This window comes from Glossina fuscipes, unplaced genomic scaffold (assembly GCF_014805625.2).
Source record: "Glossina fuscipes isolate IAEA_lab_2018 unplaced genomic scaffold, Yale_Gfus_2 1, whole genome shotgun sequence".
In the NCBI taxonomy this organism is placed as follows: domain Eukaryota; kingdom Metazoa; phylum Arthropoda; class Insecta; order Diptera; family Glossinidae; genus Glossina; species Glossina fuscipes.
The window spans coordinates 31,593,334-31,611,484 of record NW_023998415.1 but is presented as its reverse complement, the minus strand read 5'-3'; the positions used below and the strand labels follow the sequence as shown (position 1 = coordinate 31,611,484).

At 31.3% G+C, this 18,151-nt stretch overlaps 1 protein-coding gene across 1 annotated transcript in view; it reads left to right on the top strand.

Moving 5' to 3' along the window:
- The first annotated feature begins 2,453 nt into the window (after window positions 1-2,453).
- LOC119645296 overlaps window positions 2,454-18,151 on the top strand; it is a 139,031-nt gene continuing 123,333 nt past the window's right edge. Inside the window, exon 1 of the mRNA XM_038045430.1 lies at window positions 2,454-2,871. Coding sequence (XP_037901358.1) covers window positions 2,775-2,871 — 97 coding nt within the window. The 5' untranslated portion in view covers window positions 2,454-2,774. The remainder of the gene's footprint in view (window positions 2,872-18,151) is intronic.

The window sequence follows — 18,151 nt, the reverse complement described above, 5'->3', positions numbered from 1 at the left end:
TGTTTACGTGTAAATTTTTAACTTCTCTAACATCCTAATCATTGTCGTTGGAAACTATTTATGTTCCTTCAAAGCCAAAATATATTACTACAGCTTCACCCAGACGACCTTTAAGTAGCCATGGCGCTGAGAGAGAAATTAGGTTAGGATGAAATTTTTTGCGCTGGTTACGACTTCACCAATCGATTTATACATTTTTCCGTCATTTCCCATTTCTGATGCAGCGTAAAAGTACCCTATAAAATAATAACCCTCAATCAACAAGGGGAATTGTTTATACTTGGTATAGCAATTATATGGTCCTGGGATAGCACATTGCTTAGCACAAAAAAATAATGAAAAATTTATTGTAGTAAGAAGAGATGTCTTTAACGCATATCAAAACTTTAAACGCGTTTGTTTTTCTTGAAACACATTTTTCACGGCTACGGCTATGGCTACGGCTACGGAGTAGCTTCTACAATTTTCATTCTTTTCTTTTCAATCTTTTAAAGCATATTTAAAACAATACTCTCTAGAATATTTTTCATTAATAAACAAGTGTTTATTTTGGCCAAAAATCAAATTGTTTTCCTCAAATGCACGCCAGTTACACAAAAATCGATATTTTAATTTAATTTAAATTGTTTTTCTTTTTCGTAGATGCATAGGGCACTTTAGGGTTACTTTAATTAAATGATATCTCACGAAAAGTGCTTTTATTTAATATTTTCCAAAACTAACTGTTTTTTTTTCTATAAGCTAAAGGTACGTTTAATAACCACCTCAAATACAATTATTTTATTATTGTTCCTTGTGTCCCAAAAAAATGATCAAAAAAACCCCTTTTTAGAGATATTCCAATGATTTCACCCTTCGAGAAGTTTCGCATATCGCAGTTACGCAGATGGAATCTACTTTACTATTGATAAGTTCATATCTTATTGCAGCTGCCGCACAATTTGCATTTAAATTTAGTTTGCATCGCAGAGAGTTGTGGCTTCAATCTTGAATGAAACCGATAAATTACTTAATCTTCATCAGCTTAATTAGTTGAAAGCCTGGTGATGAAGGCCTTCAAGTTAGAAAAAGCAATTTACATCACAAAGCATTTCTTCAACCAATATTGCCATCTATACCGAACGGTTTAGGAAACATGGGCCCCGTAATTAAAAGGAGCTAATTAGATTGTGCAGCTTTCACTATTATGCAAATATTTTGAGTATTTTGTAATATCTTAATAAGAGCCCAGCCATAGTCTTTATAAACTAGATTTGATAACGTTTGCAGCGGTTACTATGACATATAGTGTTTACGAGCAATTCAATGCCAGACTTGGTCTGCCACGAACTGATCCTTACGAACTCAACGATAGATATCCTAAATAAAATATGTTTTCAAACGTATTAACAGACTATAGTGCACGGGTACAAACTCGATCAGCAGGCGCATTAAGAAAACAAAGTAAAAAAAGAAAATAAGTAAGAAAATTATATTCGGTCGTAACCGTACCCATCGCCGTTACCCTTAAAAAAAAAATAAATAAATAAATAACTGGTTTTTTCTAAAATAAATGTATTTACCGCTTGGGCGTTGTAGGCGTGTCCTTTAAGAAGTTTAAGTCACCCCAGTCTTCATTTTCACTATCGGGAGAATGTTTGCCACAAAAACTACAAAATTTGCGCAGACAGACAGACAGACGGACTAGATTAAGTCGATTTAGAATTTGATGTTCATCAAGAAAATACATACATTATGGGACCTCTGATGCTCCTTTTTGGGCGTTGCAGACGTAGATAAATGTACCCCTTATCCTTCGGTGATGGGCATAATAATTCAAAAATGTGTTCATATCGCTCAAACTACGGTCGAAACAAACTGTTCTTACGAAGGCTCGTCTAACATTAGAGAGCGAAAATAATTTTAATCGAAGATTTGACACGCCCATAATTAACTAAAACTTATTTTACACCGCTACATAAATTAGATGAATAAAGCTTTTGTTTATAAATGGATGTAACGTTTTATTCAAAAGCCTCTTTGTTTATTGGATTTAGTTGTCAAACATTATTGGAGACGTTTAACTATAATTTTGATTTATATTTAATATACAAATTCATTATGTACCCATAATAATCTTGAAAGTACAATATCATTTTTGATGTTGTCCTTAAATAAATTTTTCTTATTCCTTACAGGATCCTAGAGTTGCATGAAAAATAAACGAGTAAAGAATCGTTGGCACGGAATGGTATTAAAATACGTCCCGACTTTAATTCCGTATTTTTAATGAAATATACAACAGTCGCATAAGTCAAATAAATTCCATAATATAAAAAAAAAAAAAAAAAAAAAAAATGTAAATATTTTCATTGTGAAAAAAGAAAAGGAATTAAAAGTGAAAATTATTGCAGCATTAAAATAAGAAAGTTTATAGCCTTTTAAAGAAAACGTAGTATTTAAAAAAAAAAAAAAAAAAAACACATTATGCAACGAAAATAAACCCAACCAATAAAAATACAAAAGTGTATCAAATACGTAAATCATATAAAAGCAAAAGTTTAGTCGTCGAAGACGAACGTTAATGCACGCGTTAGTGTGTTTATGTGTTTTCTTAAGTGACTGATAAGTTTCAAAGTTTTCTCTTGTCATCGTAAAAAGGATATTAAACGTATCAATAGTCAGAGCGAATCACAATATATCAACGGTTAAGTATAAACTCAGCCATCAAATTTGTCTCTTCGTTATTAGTGTTTTCCGTGCTTGGAGTGGTCCACTGCGACGGGAAAAAAGAAATGCAAAAGCATTTTGAAAAATCCTACAATTTATGTCATCAAATACTTTTTCTGGTATTGGTAGTATTGCTTCACCATGCAACTACCATACTAACAGGTTAGTAAAGCAAAATTTTCAACATAAACATAAAATTTTATTTATGTACAAACAATGTCTCTTTACGATATTTTAGCGCATTTTTACACGTTGGGTTCCACCTTTTCTTTATTATTACAATTGTTTTTTCTTCTTTTTTTTTGTTTCTCAGATACTACTAATTATTATCCCATCTTACAAAATTTGGTATTTGTTAATTTGTAATTTTTAACTCTTATATAGTGATTCGAATGATTTGAATCCAATTCTTTATTTTTCTCTCATCTTTTTTCGGGCCTTGTGGGCTATTGCAATTTTTCCTTCGACTTGACGCTGGTGCAAGTTGCTATTGTTTATATGAAATTTTTAGCAAACTCGCAGGAGAATGAAATATAGTTTTTAAAGTCGTTAGGAGTATTGCTAGGACCGAACGCTTGAAAAAATTAAAAATATCTATCATGGGCATATAACTTGTTAAACAAAGATAAATAGAGGAATAGTTCACCAACTTATGGTGTGCACTAGGGCAAGTTATCATATCTTACAAATTCCACACTGCTCTTGTTCACCATCTCGATCGCTAAGAGAAAAGAAGCTATTGTCGCCTGAAACCATGCCAAGAAAATGATTTTATAGGCAGGTATTAAATTTTTAGATGGTCCGATATATATAGCTTAGCTAAATATTTTTGACGCGAAAGATAAACCACTTTTAGCTAATGTGCTAATTCTTGTGATTGCGACCAATAGAGTTTGATAAATGTACAGATGAACTCAAAAATAAGCTCATAGCGAAGTGGCCACCTGAACGGATGAGGATACCAATAGAAGGCGGAAAACGATATTTAGACGAACATCCGACTCAAAATGTTACTTTGCTCGCCAATGGAGCCGGAATAACTAGTCCACTGTACACCCTTTCCAAGATAATGAACGCATAAAAAACAAATGTTGCATCAGGATCGAAAATGCCGAAATTTTTGGTAATACACAGTAACACAGTAACTTTTTTTTTTCTCTTTTACAAAGTGTTATGAAATATCATCGGATCAAATTATGTCAACTGTTTGATCACTCTATTTTTTCGTAGCCAATGACAAAATCCCCTAATTTTCGGTTAAGCTGAACAGGAATTTGATGCAATACAAGATGAGTAGCTGCGTGCTTACTCGTCTATAAATAGATCTACCGCAGCTTAGTGCTAACCAGCTTCTGTCCTCAAGTTTAAAGAACGTGCTTCTCAACATATACCGTAATTGATCGATCTTAGTCTCATCAACTGAAAAGAGATAGCAAATATGAAAATGATGGCTTTTAACCAAAAAACAAAAAATAATGCATTGTCAACATTATGCTTCGCTTTCCTTTATCGCATAGTGAATTAATTTATTCAAATTTTTTCGCTATTTTTCACTCTCTTTTTCTCTTATTACCATGGGTGGTGAGCAAAGATTGCTTAATGACAAAACCTTGATGTAAGCGTAAGCTGCAATCTTCAAGAAGGCTTCGTGGCTTCAGTAGGTCATTAGTTATTCTCTTTTCATATTTCTGTGCTAGTTCTAAAGTTTTCGCAAAGAATGCTCCATTAGACGAAAATCGTGAAGAAGGAGTTTGAAATGGAAAATTCAGGGATAAAAATTTTACGAATGGAAAGCGTAGTAAAACATGTTAGTCTGAACTTGTCGCTTTATACAGTGAATCATTCAAATCTTATCATCTTTCAATAAACTAATTTCGCAATTTTTTTTAATATATGTTAATCTAACCTTGAGCTAAAGAAGCATTTCTATGAGTCATAGCGAAGTAGTTCTTGATAAATTGCGTTTGCAAACTGTTAAGTGTTTGACATAAATAACTGCACTTACTCTATACCACGTCAGTCTGGACTTAAGAGATATACTTAAGAAGCTTTCAGATACACACGCATATATACATATATATATATATATATATATATTATTTTCATAAGTATCATACACATGTATATACACATGTATATATATATATATATATATATGATGTAACATATACGTGCGTTCATTCATGATTTGATAAGTCTCATTACCAGAAAAGAATGAATCACCCAATCATCATCATTACGATGCTGGTCGTATCATTATTATCAATACTTTTTATTTAAATTAAATTCATTAGCGTAGGTTTACGCGAATTCTTCATATTTATATATATATATATATATATATATATATATATATATATATATATATATATATATTGTTTTTTAAAAATACATTGAACTTCACACACCCACATTCACATATATTATTTAATAAACATTGAATGTAAAGCCTCCACAAGCATACATATATCAAGAGATGCCGAGACATATACGTACGTATGTGCAAGAAAATACAGCATTGTTTGCGATGCGTTGCTCTTGAAATCACGTGAGTCAAAGCTACTCTAACACATGCTTTATATATATATATATATATTGTGCATAACCCCACAGAAATACTTATACACAATACATAGATATCATCATTGTATTTTAAGATCAGGAAAAAATTTAAAGAAAATCTGAAAACACTATGAAAATACGAAGTTAACCTGAAACATTTATTTACTTTCTGTAGACTTTTTTTTTTATTTATTTATTTATTTTTTTTTTTTTTTTACTTTTTTTTAAGTAAACAAACAATGGTCGAACGATAACATAGCCTCACAATGAATTTTTGTGTAATTGAAAAAAAAAAAGTAAGGGAATACTATATACATATGCAATAACGCAATAAAAGAGTTAATGAAATTTTATGAATGAATCGTATATGGGTCATGGATACGAGGTTATAAAGAGTAGGGGAGAAAAATTACGTTCAAGTGTTTTCATAAATGTCTATATATACTTTTATATATTTCAAATAAATCAAATATAAAAGGCAGAAATAATTTTTGTGCTTTAATAACGTGAAATAATATAAACAAAAATTAAAAAAATATATTTTCACAATTTAATGAAATTCATAATATCCCTACAAATTTATAGTTCAATTTAATTCGATATATGCAAACTTAGCTTTCACTAATTCGTTCTAAGTTTTTCGAACTTTCTTTTTAAAAATTGATAGAATCGATTCGACTACTTAATAATAACTGCTTAAATATCTTGGACTTCGTATATCAATTAGACCTGTAGAAAAATATATTCATCATATAAATTATATCTGTTCAAAGTTTTCGTACTTGGTGAATGGTTAAGTCCGACAAAACTTTGTTGAGAATTATTTCGCGATAAGAGCAAAGCTTATCTTCCTTAGCAAAAAATTAAGATTCACGCGCTGCAAATATGTCATATCGACTTGCATTTTTAAGCAGTCAAGACCTTTTGTAAATTTCCAAGTTCAAATCATATTAGGAAGAATCGTTAGCTAGCAGTAAATCCACCAAAATTTTTTGTCTACGACAGTTAATATTTCAGATAAGCGGATTTGTTCACAGGATGCTCGGTAAACTTTCAGTTATTTGTGTTTATGAATTTACTGAGCTGAGTATAAAGCAAACAATACATTTTAAGAATTTATGCTGAGTTGATTTTCACATGTCGAGAAATTAAAAGTGCGTGTCACTCAGCATAAAACAGCACTCAAAAGACTATACCTAAGCCTTTAAATAAAGTGATGAAAACATAATCCAAAGCAGAGACCGCTACAGTGTGATCCTCTAAGAATCGGTTTTCAATGTTAAGCAGGTCCATATACACCTAAATCGTTTTTTTTTTTTATTTATTTATTTTTTTTATATATTAAAGCCTATATAGATCATAACTAGATGTTACACACGAAAGAAATAAATTAATATGCCTCAATGTCTTAACTGCGCGTACATGTTTAAAAAAAAAAACGGTATAATGGAAAACACTCACTTTGTATCATATGGAATAAATGTTTACCACTTTAAATATTTCAAATACCTTAACTAATTACTCAGCATTTTAAAATTCCATAGCAGCGAAAATAGAGTGAAGTCATAAATATTTTCTCTCTTATTTCTTTATCAAGTGCCTTGCAATTTACTCAAGAATTTCTGTTTGCAGTAAAAGAATTTCAAGCGTTCTTTTTTTAAAGTAGAAAATTTGCAATAACTCTTGCTATTGATATTGATATAACTAACTACTAGCGAACGAAGGGAACCTATCGATTGTCTTATCCCGCTTGCAACGTCTACCTATATCGCAAACACATTTTGCGACATTCTACGACATTCTGCTAATATATCCTCGATTACGTAAGACTCTGTAGTTATCGATCGTTATATAATATTTGCGTAGTAACGATCGTATTATAATCAGCAAGAATTTTATTATTATTATTATTTTATTTTTTTTTTGTTTCCTTTTCTCGGATTTTTTTTCAATTGGTTTATATAATTGGTCTATTGTTGTTGTAAAAGTTATAAGGTGAATTTCTCTATATATATATATTGTCGGCCAAAATGTCAAAGATCTAATTTGATCCAGACTTAATTGCTATGGAAATTAAAGCATTGGCGAAAAGAGCAAACAAACCCCTCCCGAAACAAGATTACTGTCTTCTAGATATACCAGAAAATGGACAATTAGATAAATGAAATTTGTCTAGTGAATGAGTCGGTGAAAGATTTACTTAATTAGTAATTTATCAAAAAGTATTTGCGTTTTAAAATCGTCAGTATTTATAGAATCGACCTCAGCGATATTATTTTTCTAAGTTTCTTCTTCGCCTTAGTTGGTATCAGTAGTGTAGACTTTGAGTTTGCATTAAGTGTGACTAATATTGTCGGCATTTCAAGCAAATGTTTCTACTTTCATGTACACTGTTTTGTTGTACTTGCTTTTCAATTGTAACACTAACACATGTCCGGTTGACTGCTGATAACATTTTTTAGTAAAAAAGCACAAACAGAACTTTTCGCGTAAAACAAATACCGAATTGTTTGCTTAGTCTAATCGCAAGCTATTCCAATATATGCATAACTCATTCATCGAAAAATTGAGAAACGTATGCCAAATGATGATTAAATCGAATTCGATCCATTAGGGTATTGGATAAATCGTTGTTATCGTTTCCCGAGAATCTGTTACCTTTAAACTTTACGCGCCAAAAGAAATTATATCGAAAATTTTACAAAAGATAGTTTTTGTAAAGTCTTTAGAGAAGTCAAATTCTCTCCCAAATAATAAAATACATTTTTTTTTTCTTTTTCATACATAATTCCATAGAATTATGCCGTTGAAATGCTACGGATGATGAAAACTGAATTTGGAAAATGTCCGAAGGTCAAATTATTAAGACGCATAATAAACTATCAATATCGACAATAAACCTAAATATCTGCAGTGGTCGAGTGTTGGGACTTTAAGAATATCGAGAGACAGAAAAGAACCTTAAGAGTTTCTTAGAAGTGCATAAGCTTTACAAGATTTCAGTGGTTTACGAAATTTGAGAAAAATGACGCGGATTTATCGGAAAATAATGATTTAAAAAGCGGCAAAAATTTATTTAAAAAAATTATCGAAAGAATGTTATCTTAAAGCTGCTGTTAAAAATTGTGAACAATGATAATATTTTAGTAATTACTGATCGACAATTTCGAGAAGGACGCGCCTAAGCTTTTAAGTTTGAATTTTGAAGAAATTTTTGTTTTATTTGTAGTCTTGCGACTTTTGCGCCCAACCAATTAATTTAATAGCTTTTTTTACTTATATATAGGCGTGTCAGGATTGTGATGAAAAGCTTTTGTACTTTTCACATTTTCCGCTATACGTAAATTATTAATAATTCATAGATGCAAGAAAAGCGACTTTTTACTACATTAAGAAAAAATGTGCGTCCTTGAATAGTTTAGAAAATGTTTACAACACACAAACAGACACACACACACACACACACAATTAAAAGAAAAGTATAAAAAGAACTAATACGCACTTAAGTAAGTTTCCGATAATTAAGATGATTTAACTGCTGTTTTGAACTGAACATAAGGAAGCTATTAAGAACACAAAAATTCTAAATTAAATTCGGTACAATTTGAAATGCAACATTAAAAAAGAAAAGGAATTGTGAGTTTTTTAATAGTAGTTCGTGGTAAGCAAATTTTTCAAATCAATTTTATTCTTATAAATACAGTTTAGTATAGTGCGGACGGACAGACATATAAAGGTCGGTTTTGCTATTCTCGTCAATCCGGAATATATGAATACCTCGAAATCTCCGTGACACATTTTCATACAAATCCTTAGCAAAGCATATTCAATTGTTATGGTAGGTACTTGTGTTACTTGGCAAATGTGTGTACATTTATTGTATACATTGATACATTGGATATCCATTTTGCACGGATAGCGAGTCAATAAAGTAAATCATTGTTGCCAACTATGACCAGTTTGTCTTTCTAAAGAAATCATTACTGGAAACGAAAATGAAACAAGTAAGAAAATTATATTCGGTTACCACCGAATCCTCTTCCTGCTCATCGGCGTTACCCAATGAGAGATTGAAAAAATTGAAAATAAATAAATTCGCATATTCCATAACATTCGGCGAACATGTCTGATTTTGTCTATTTCTTTTTTTTTTTTTTTTTTTTTTTTTTTTTGTTAATAATAATTTTCTGCAAATTTATATCGTGCATCTCTCTCTTGTTGCTTATGAGCAGCGAGCAAAAAGCGAGGAATGCAAAGGCGTTCTTAATTTGGTTTTACAAACGTGTGGTCATTGTAGGTATGCAAAAAATTCAGGAGTGCATTTTTGACAAGAGTAAAGAAATAAATGATAAAACTTATTTGTTGAAAACCTATGCGCTATGGCCGAGAGAAATTGCAAATATCTTTAACGAGAGATTCTTGTACACATATGTGGAAAAGATCCGATTTTGGAATTGAAAAACTTTAAACTTTAATTTTAAACACTGTAATTGTGTATTGTACAAGCGTCTTATTTACTTTTTTATTTATTTCCATAATAAACCTAAGACTGTAGTTATAAGGCTTTGCAGTCTCTTACATTTTAAATACTATTGTTAATTATATAAGCGGTTTATAAGGGTGTATTAGACAAACTTAAATTTTCAAAAAATTGTTTAGATTGTTTACAAAAGTTTAACGTTAGGGAAGATAAAGTATAATTTCTTCTTATAAATCTACAAAAGGACGCGTTTTTAGCCTACGTCACTGCTAATATAGAATATACATACAAAGCTGTGACATTGGAAGAAATTTAAAATAGAGACAGCTTTTATTATATCGATCGCTTCAGAATTATTTTCTGTACCCATCTAAGCTTCTCTGTGCATTTGTCTGACGCTCTGATGTCTGCCCATCTATTGTTGCGCCCAAAATTTTGCACATATTTTAACAAAATTAAGTACGCCGAGTTGCTTTGGCCCAACGTCGAACCCTATAAATTGAAATCTTACATATCGCTCAACCAAAATCGCCAAGCAATTCTATATCGGCCAAAATGTGTAATTTGTAGTATTTTATGATGAAAATTAGTCCATAATAGTAACTTCACATAGAAATTTGGATCATATATATCCGTTTTTTGATTTCCACCCTATGTAAAAGATGCCCATGAAAAGCAGTGCCATAAGCAGTGCTTGACTTATCAATACTTTAACAGGTTTTTAAGGTAGATAAACTTTGAATTTTATTACTCTCGGAAAGAGTTTTCATCTTTTCGAAACGTTAACAACTGACAAAAACAAGTTTTACAGATCCCCTAAACTATATACATTTTCGAAGAGCGTTAAATTTTGGAATCGAGTTAAGCTTATTCCGTCTATCCGTCTAGATCGTGTATTTAGCTTCATATTTCGGCGCATGCATTGGAACATTGCAAGCAATTCCTATAATCTCACTTCAATCGTACACATTGCACGTTTCTCCAAGATTGTCGTCTTTATGTACACTCAGCCAAATTTGAAGGGTATGTTCACTTTGTCAAAACGCTTTCAAGATCGAGAAGGAGGAAGCCGGAGAAATCCTTTTAAGAGATATACATTATTGATGAATATTAAATTCGATGTCCATCTGTCCATCCGTTTATTCATCATTCATTGCAAAGGACATTTGCAAATATTCTCCCGGTCTTGAAATTTTTCGTAAACTTTGGAGTTTACTGCCGACCGGCTGGCATTTAAAATAAACCAAATCAATCGAAGGTCACGCCCATTATGCAACGTAGAGTGCGAACATCTCTGCTTCCAAAGACAAACAATTTACTTTTTTAAACATAAATTATTATAGGTATAGCCATAATATGTTTCACATATATCCAACAGCATAGAAAATATTAGCTACGCCCGTTGAGTGTTATAGAGTATCGAGGTTTCTTTTTATTTTCTTTCTTTGAAATTGTTTGAAAAAAGAGTGGCGGGAATTCTTCTAATTTTATTTATTCATTAGTTTTTTGTTTTTCCTTATTCCACCCTTTTCACTATTATTGTCATATTTGAAAGCTAAAGCACGTATTCAAATTTGATTGAGAGGAATTAGGTTTTAACTCAGCTCCTGCGATTTTAACAGATTTTACGAACAGATAGATGGACGTGGCGCTACTAAAGGACTGCCTCGAGTGAATGAAATTTCATCTTTTTCATAAATATTTTATTTAATTTAGTAAAACAGTAAAAAGCAATCATCAATTAAGTCATAAAAAATCTGATTAACTTAACGTATGTTATTACAATTCTTGCACATTTTATATAAGGTATTTGTAAAAATTGTAATCATTTGAATCACTTGAAAAAGCCATTTATTTCCATAACATTTTGGCAACATGGTGATGGCATGTTGAACGAACTTATATTGGTTTGGTAGCGATCCACCAATCGATCGCATTTTCGCATTCCTTCAACTCTGCGGACCAGCCAAGTCCTGCTGCACCGATCTGAACATGTGGTAAGCAGCAAACGCCATGTCTGATGAGTACGCTGCATGTTGTAGAACTTCTCTTTCGACCTGCAACAGCGTATTCTGGACAAGCGGCCAAAAAATGTCACTTTCAGCCAGTTCGTGTCGCCACTTTTAAACCGTTGAACCCAAAATCGACAATTGTAATATGATGGAGCAGCATCGCCATGAGCCTCTAAACGTCTTTGGTTATGCTTCGGTAGCAACAAAAGTTATACATATGGAAGAGGAAGAATTTTGAGCGCAACAATATTAAAAGGAAATTTATTATTATATGTAGAGGAAGATGAAAGCCATCGGATTTCCCATTTCTTTATCTTTGGATTTTTACCTGTGGATGTAGCTGATGAAAACTTTTGCACACACCTAATATTAACTGAGAAATATTAACTGAAAAATTGCAAATGAATATGTATGCATGCAAGCAAGTGTTGTTCGAGTTCCATTTTCTTGTTTTTCCTTTCCTCTTTTTACTTCTTTCTCAGCATGCAATTAATTACAAATTTTTATACTTTTTTAATTCAAAACTTACTCTAAATAATCGATGGGTCGCGTACGCTTTAACGTTCACTTTTCATTTACTTATTTTACTTCAGCAAAACTTGCATGAACAAAGTCGAGCTCCTTTTAATGAAACTTTTTAACCATTTCGCACAAGCTAAGTATGTTGCCTGCATTATTGTAATCAACTTATAAAGAACATACTGAAATAATACCATATGTTCGCCGCCAAAGGGAAGAAAATATCTTAGATCAAATAATTTCATTTTCCATATTAAAAGTTTCCCGACATTTTTTTTACGGTATGTAGGGACTAGATTAACTTAGGGATACAACAATTTTTTATAGGCACACACACACACATACACATTTTTATAGCCACTGCCAAGTAATCTAGTTTACAGTGGTTTGATCAGTCCACCTATAGTATCCAGAAACATTATTCAAAGATTTAGCGTGAGATATTACATCAAGCCGGCTTATTTACTTATCCATCACCAACTGTCCAAAGGACACAATTGAAGTTAAACTGCGAACTTCTCCATAAAATCAAATATGATAAAACGATGCTCTATATATATACATATAACTGCTTGATATAAACAAGCTCGGGCCATGAAATACCTGCAGCAATATCAAATAAGATAATTAAGACAACAAATTACTAGATAATAATAATAAGTTTCTGTTTACAAACAAACGCGTATACTACCTAATGCTTATGTTTTTGTAAAAATTAACAAAATTTTATTGGATTTCTATTAGTGGAATTAATTTACTTTAGACATAAGATGGCATACATTCCTTCTTTACGAGGGATGCCAAGCCGTTGATGGTTATTTGTAGTTGAAAGCTGAAATATTCGAAAAATTTTCTTAAACAAGAACTTTTCATCGCCAAGCTTAATATAGTTAAGTTATTTATTGTCTTTCTATACTTAAGAGAATTGTTTTTGCTTTTGTTTTTTATTCTTATCTATTTCTTTATACGTAATTTTCAAATTATCTCTCTGCACAACTATTTACGCGTACAAGCCACACACACACACACACACGCATGCACACACACACACACAGTCATATATATATATATATATATATATATATACACGCAAACTGTATATTGCCCACATATTGCTTATGTATCCGCACAAATGATTTACAATTGTTTATAACACAATTTTATTATATCCCATCAGAGGAGAGAAGTACATTAATTTCTTTCTTACACTTGTAACGTTGATTCATGGATGAATGATATAATTTGTAAATACGTACCGATATGTTGAGTTCATTTAGTTAAGACAGTTTCCCATAATCATCTCTTAACAAAACACAACAATTATAGGACTATGAGATTTTATGATGCATTCCACTCAAACGACATCACAAAAAGCCAAAGACCAAAGAGGGCCATCTTTGGTAAATTGTTTAACAACATTTTATAATTTAGAATGTATAGCAGTCGAAAGAACTGAAAGTTTCCTAAAGTGATGGGTATTCCGTATTCGTTCCAAAGCAAGCTCAATCGCCTTACTTGTTATGTATTTTTATTAACTTTGTAAAAATATAGCGCTGAGCTTTATGACCTCTTTATTGATTACAGACGGCAGGGGACCCTAAATACTTTAACAATAATGACATTTTAAAAATTGCTATTACTATTATTATTTTTCGCGTCTTTCTGTCACACTCTCTTAACTGGATCAAAGTCCAATTTTGAAAAATTAAACAATAACACTACATACTCTTTTATAATGATGTAAAATATTTTAATTGGATTATTGCGGGAAAAAAAAAAAAAGTCGCGGAAATTTTAATTGATTTGAGTCGCACATAATTTGTAAGACCATCGCTTTAAACAGAAAGATAGATAATAGAAGAATATTGCTTGAAATTGTTGTTTTGTGTTTGCTTATATATGTGATGTAGATTATGTAAATCATTGGCATCATTTTTACAAGTTATTAGTTTTTTTTAAGGTTTTCGTGCTAAACGGGTGATGAACTTCTCTTATTAATTGTCCAATGCTAAATTATTCTACAAACCCGGTGCTAAGCTATTGAATTTCTATATATTTTAAATCGAAGATCGAACAAATGGATCTATCGGCAGATCGAACGAGTTGCAAACAAAATCGCAGATCGTCCATCCGTTTGGCGCTCTTTCGAAATGTTTGGCTACCTCTCTGTCGGTTTGCCTATCCGGCAGGATGCCAGTTTAGTTATATGTCGACATTTCGCCTGTTTACTGTCACTTTCCTGATTTGATATCTAATCGATCTAGAGGTCCGTCTATGTATCAATTCATTATTATATCAATGCACGTGTTTACTTAACTTAAAGGTATGTCTGACTTTGTAGCCAAAAGCGAAACTAACTTCATTTTTTATTACATATAAATTTTATTATGCAATATGTACTTTGGGCATTTTTTTTTTTAAATTTCCTTAGGATTACTTCCGAAAAAAGTGTCCATTTATTATTTAAAAAGGAGCATAGAAATGATTTGGAGAAGTTTTACACTCCTGCTTAACAAAAATCAAACGCGGCTTGCTTGTTTTGCTTATCTAATGCATACTATATGCCAGATATATTCTTTATCTGCGCTTAAGTAAAACATTTCAGATATCTATTGAATAATATAAAAAATAGTTAATAGTTTTTCTGAAAAATATTATAAATAAAACTTTATCTAATTAAAATTTAAACTATATTCTATTTATATCTACCTTCCAAACAACCTTTGCTCTTGTGAAAGTCAAAAAAGGCAAAAAAAAAAAAAAATAAAATTAAATAAATAAATAAATAAAACCATAAAATATATTTAAAAGAAAAAATTTTTGCGTTGTATTGCGGGTATTCACCTTTAGCTTTTTTTATTTTACTTTTGTTTGTTTTTCAGCATTTATAAACTAGTCGTTGTTTTTATTTTTTCTTTTTAGTAATTATTAGAAATTTTTTTTGTTTTTTTTTTTTTTTATTTCTTAAGCAATTCTTTCTTTTCCGTCTTAATTTATTCGATTTCTTTCGTTTATATTACACTGCGAAATTGAAATTAAGTTTTTGACATCTTAATATATTCAAAACTTTTCCAATCCATTTTTTATTATGTTGGAAGCGTTTTTATTTCGTGGTAGCAAAACAAGCCTTACAAAATTTATTTATTTATTTATTTTTTTTTTTGATGTAATTTATGTTTAAAATTAACATTGAGAGAAAAGACAAGTATTTTAAAACAGAAACTAGCGAACTACTTTCGTATACTGGAATGTTATATTTGTCGCAAAAAGTGTTTACAAAGCTACGCTTCTCCTCAACGAACATATACATATAAATTAATTAATCTAAGATAAATTTAACAAATTCATAAACCTATGTGTTAGTAGGTTTTTTTGTAAACGCGTCAGTAACCATGCCACGGATGCTGCGTGTGTATGTTAATTTAATTTCACTTCCTTTATAGATGTCTCTAGCGTAGTAGATAGCGAATATTAATATTTTTGTTTCGCGTGTATTTTGTCGATCGGATTTTTGCAACATCGTTCCGCTTCTTGCCTAACTTCGAACATGTTCCGATTACAACATATACGATTTGAGATAATGGCAGGATATCGACACAGCAAATATTTGAAAACAATATCGTATTTATTGCTGTAAACAATCGAACAAGTACTGGTTTTTTGCTGACCCCTACCACAATTGTAGCACTGTTACATTCGAACACTTAATTGTATTATTTACATGCATGAAATTTGTTTTTCAATCGATTATTTATTTATTTATTTATATATTTATATTTTATTAACTCATGTGGTCTGCATGCTTCCGTTTTGAAATGTTGTCCTTCTTCGATTAATTTCGTTTTTACCGTATTTGGATTAGCCGCACCGTCACTAGAATTGTCCAATTCAATTACTAAACTTTCAAACGCGTTGCGGAGACTCAGTTCTCCTGCACAGCGGACCTCTTTGCAAGTTAATAATGCATTAGATAAAGTATGCATTTTTTTTTTTTTTGGGTCCTGGTCAACCCCTGCAGTTAGTGTATGAATCTCTTTTAAAATCATCAATACCTTATTTGTCGATTGGTAACTTATTGGGCAAAATTTCCATTTCCATTTGGCATTTGAAGGCCAATGAAGCCCGTAATTTCTGCCATCCAACTCCTCAACGCTGAACCCATTGTTTGTGAACCCATTTTTGCTTTTTTTTTCCATTTCATTTCGCAACAATTCATTTCACTGCGTGTACGCACAAAACCAGAGTTGTATTTTACTCATCTTGCACACATCACATCGCTATTCTTTTCAGGACATGTTCTGTTTTCTCCCCGGCAAGAACTCCTGCGCCCGCAATCTGTTCAAAGTAATTTGGTAGCAGAACAAAATTTACAATCTTATTTACTCGTTTATTTATTTATTTATTTATTTTTTATTATAATACATTACTACAATCTATCCAAAAAGAACACGTAAACGTTATGAGAAGGTAAGGAAAATAACAGATTTTATTGTCGTCCAATCGGAACAGTATAACAGTACAAATATGATGCTTAAATTAATAAAAAAAAAAAAATGATGTGAGCTCATGAGAGCTCATAAAACTAATTTAGAAAGAATATAATGCCGTTTCAATCTTGTCATCTTATTGGATTCCTTTAGAAAAGATATTGCAAACGTGATTTACGTGAGTAGTCAATGGGACAAACTATTGCGAAGGAAAGGGATTGATTCGATTTTTAACATCCGCTTGAGTGGCCGAGTAGGCAAGAGTCTAGGCTAGCAATTCAGTGGTCGTGGGTTCAAATCTCAAGTGCGGTAGAGTTTTTAATAAAAAGCCGAAAGCTTTAGATGCTAGCGCTTTAAGTCTTTAGTCTTAGAACTTATTCTATGGCTAAATTAATAATAATAATAGATTTTTAACCTATGGATAACTCCAGATCGTCATAAATAATCTTATCACTTACGATTCACAAGGCATTAGCGGTATGACGAAACGTCTTAGCTTGATATTTATGGGGCATTTCAATATTAGAGTTTCCATCTACTCTACCAATAGATTAATTAACCAATAGATTATCCTGGCTTTTAAGTTAAATGGCCCGCGTTTAGCTTTTAAATAATTTGTTAACTGCGGTCACTTTGAATGCCAATATATTTTTCACAATTATTGAGACGGGAGTTAGTTATTGCTATTTAAGAATAACTAAAGGCAAGTTTTTATTGAACGCATAGCATAAGATGCGTAGAATTTTCAGAATTTATCTTAACAAATCGTTTATTTAGTCAAAGCGAAATTTTTTTGCTGAATTTGTAGCATGTACAACTCAAAATAGAATTTGTCGTATTATCTGCATAAAATTTACATTCAGAGTAAAGTGAAAAGGGAAAAAATGAATAAATATATATTTCAAAAAGGAAAACCAAGTATGTCCATAGGTGTGTATTGTGAAAAATTGTGCTTGTCAAAACATAAATATAAAATACACTCTAAATTTCTAAACACTCTGGGATTGAGCGCACTTCCCAAAAACCGAGTTCATTTTTATATGGCCTTTCCAGACCACAACAGGCTCCCGATGCATTTTACTTACAAGCTTATATGTATATGTTTTGTTGAAATCCTATTAAATGAAATACAAAACTAGTGTTCGTTTCTAGCATTCGTTTAAGAGCCCCGTGTGAGTTGGGAACGAAGGAGTGAAATAAACAGGGAGTAAAATGAAACACGGTGATCACAACAAAAGCATATGGAATTTTGATGTAAATAATGGCAAGCAGTGGCAGCCCATAAATTGTCGGTGTTGCCGTCTTAGTACAATAAATATAATGTCAGCTCTTTTCATTTCATAAATCGACCATCACTCTTATTATATTATAATAAAATTATT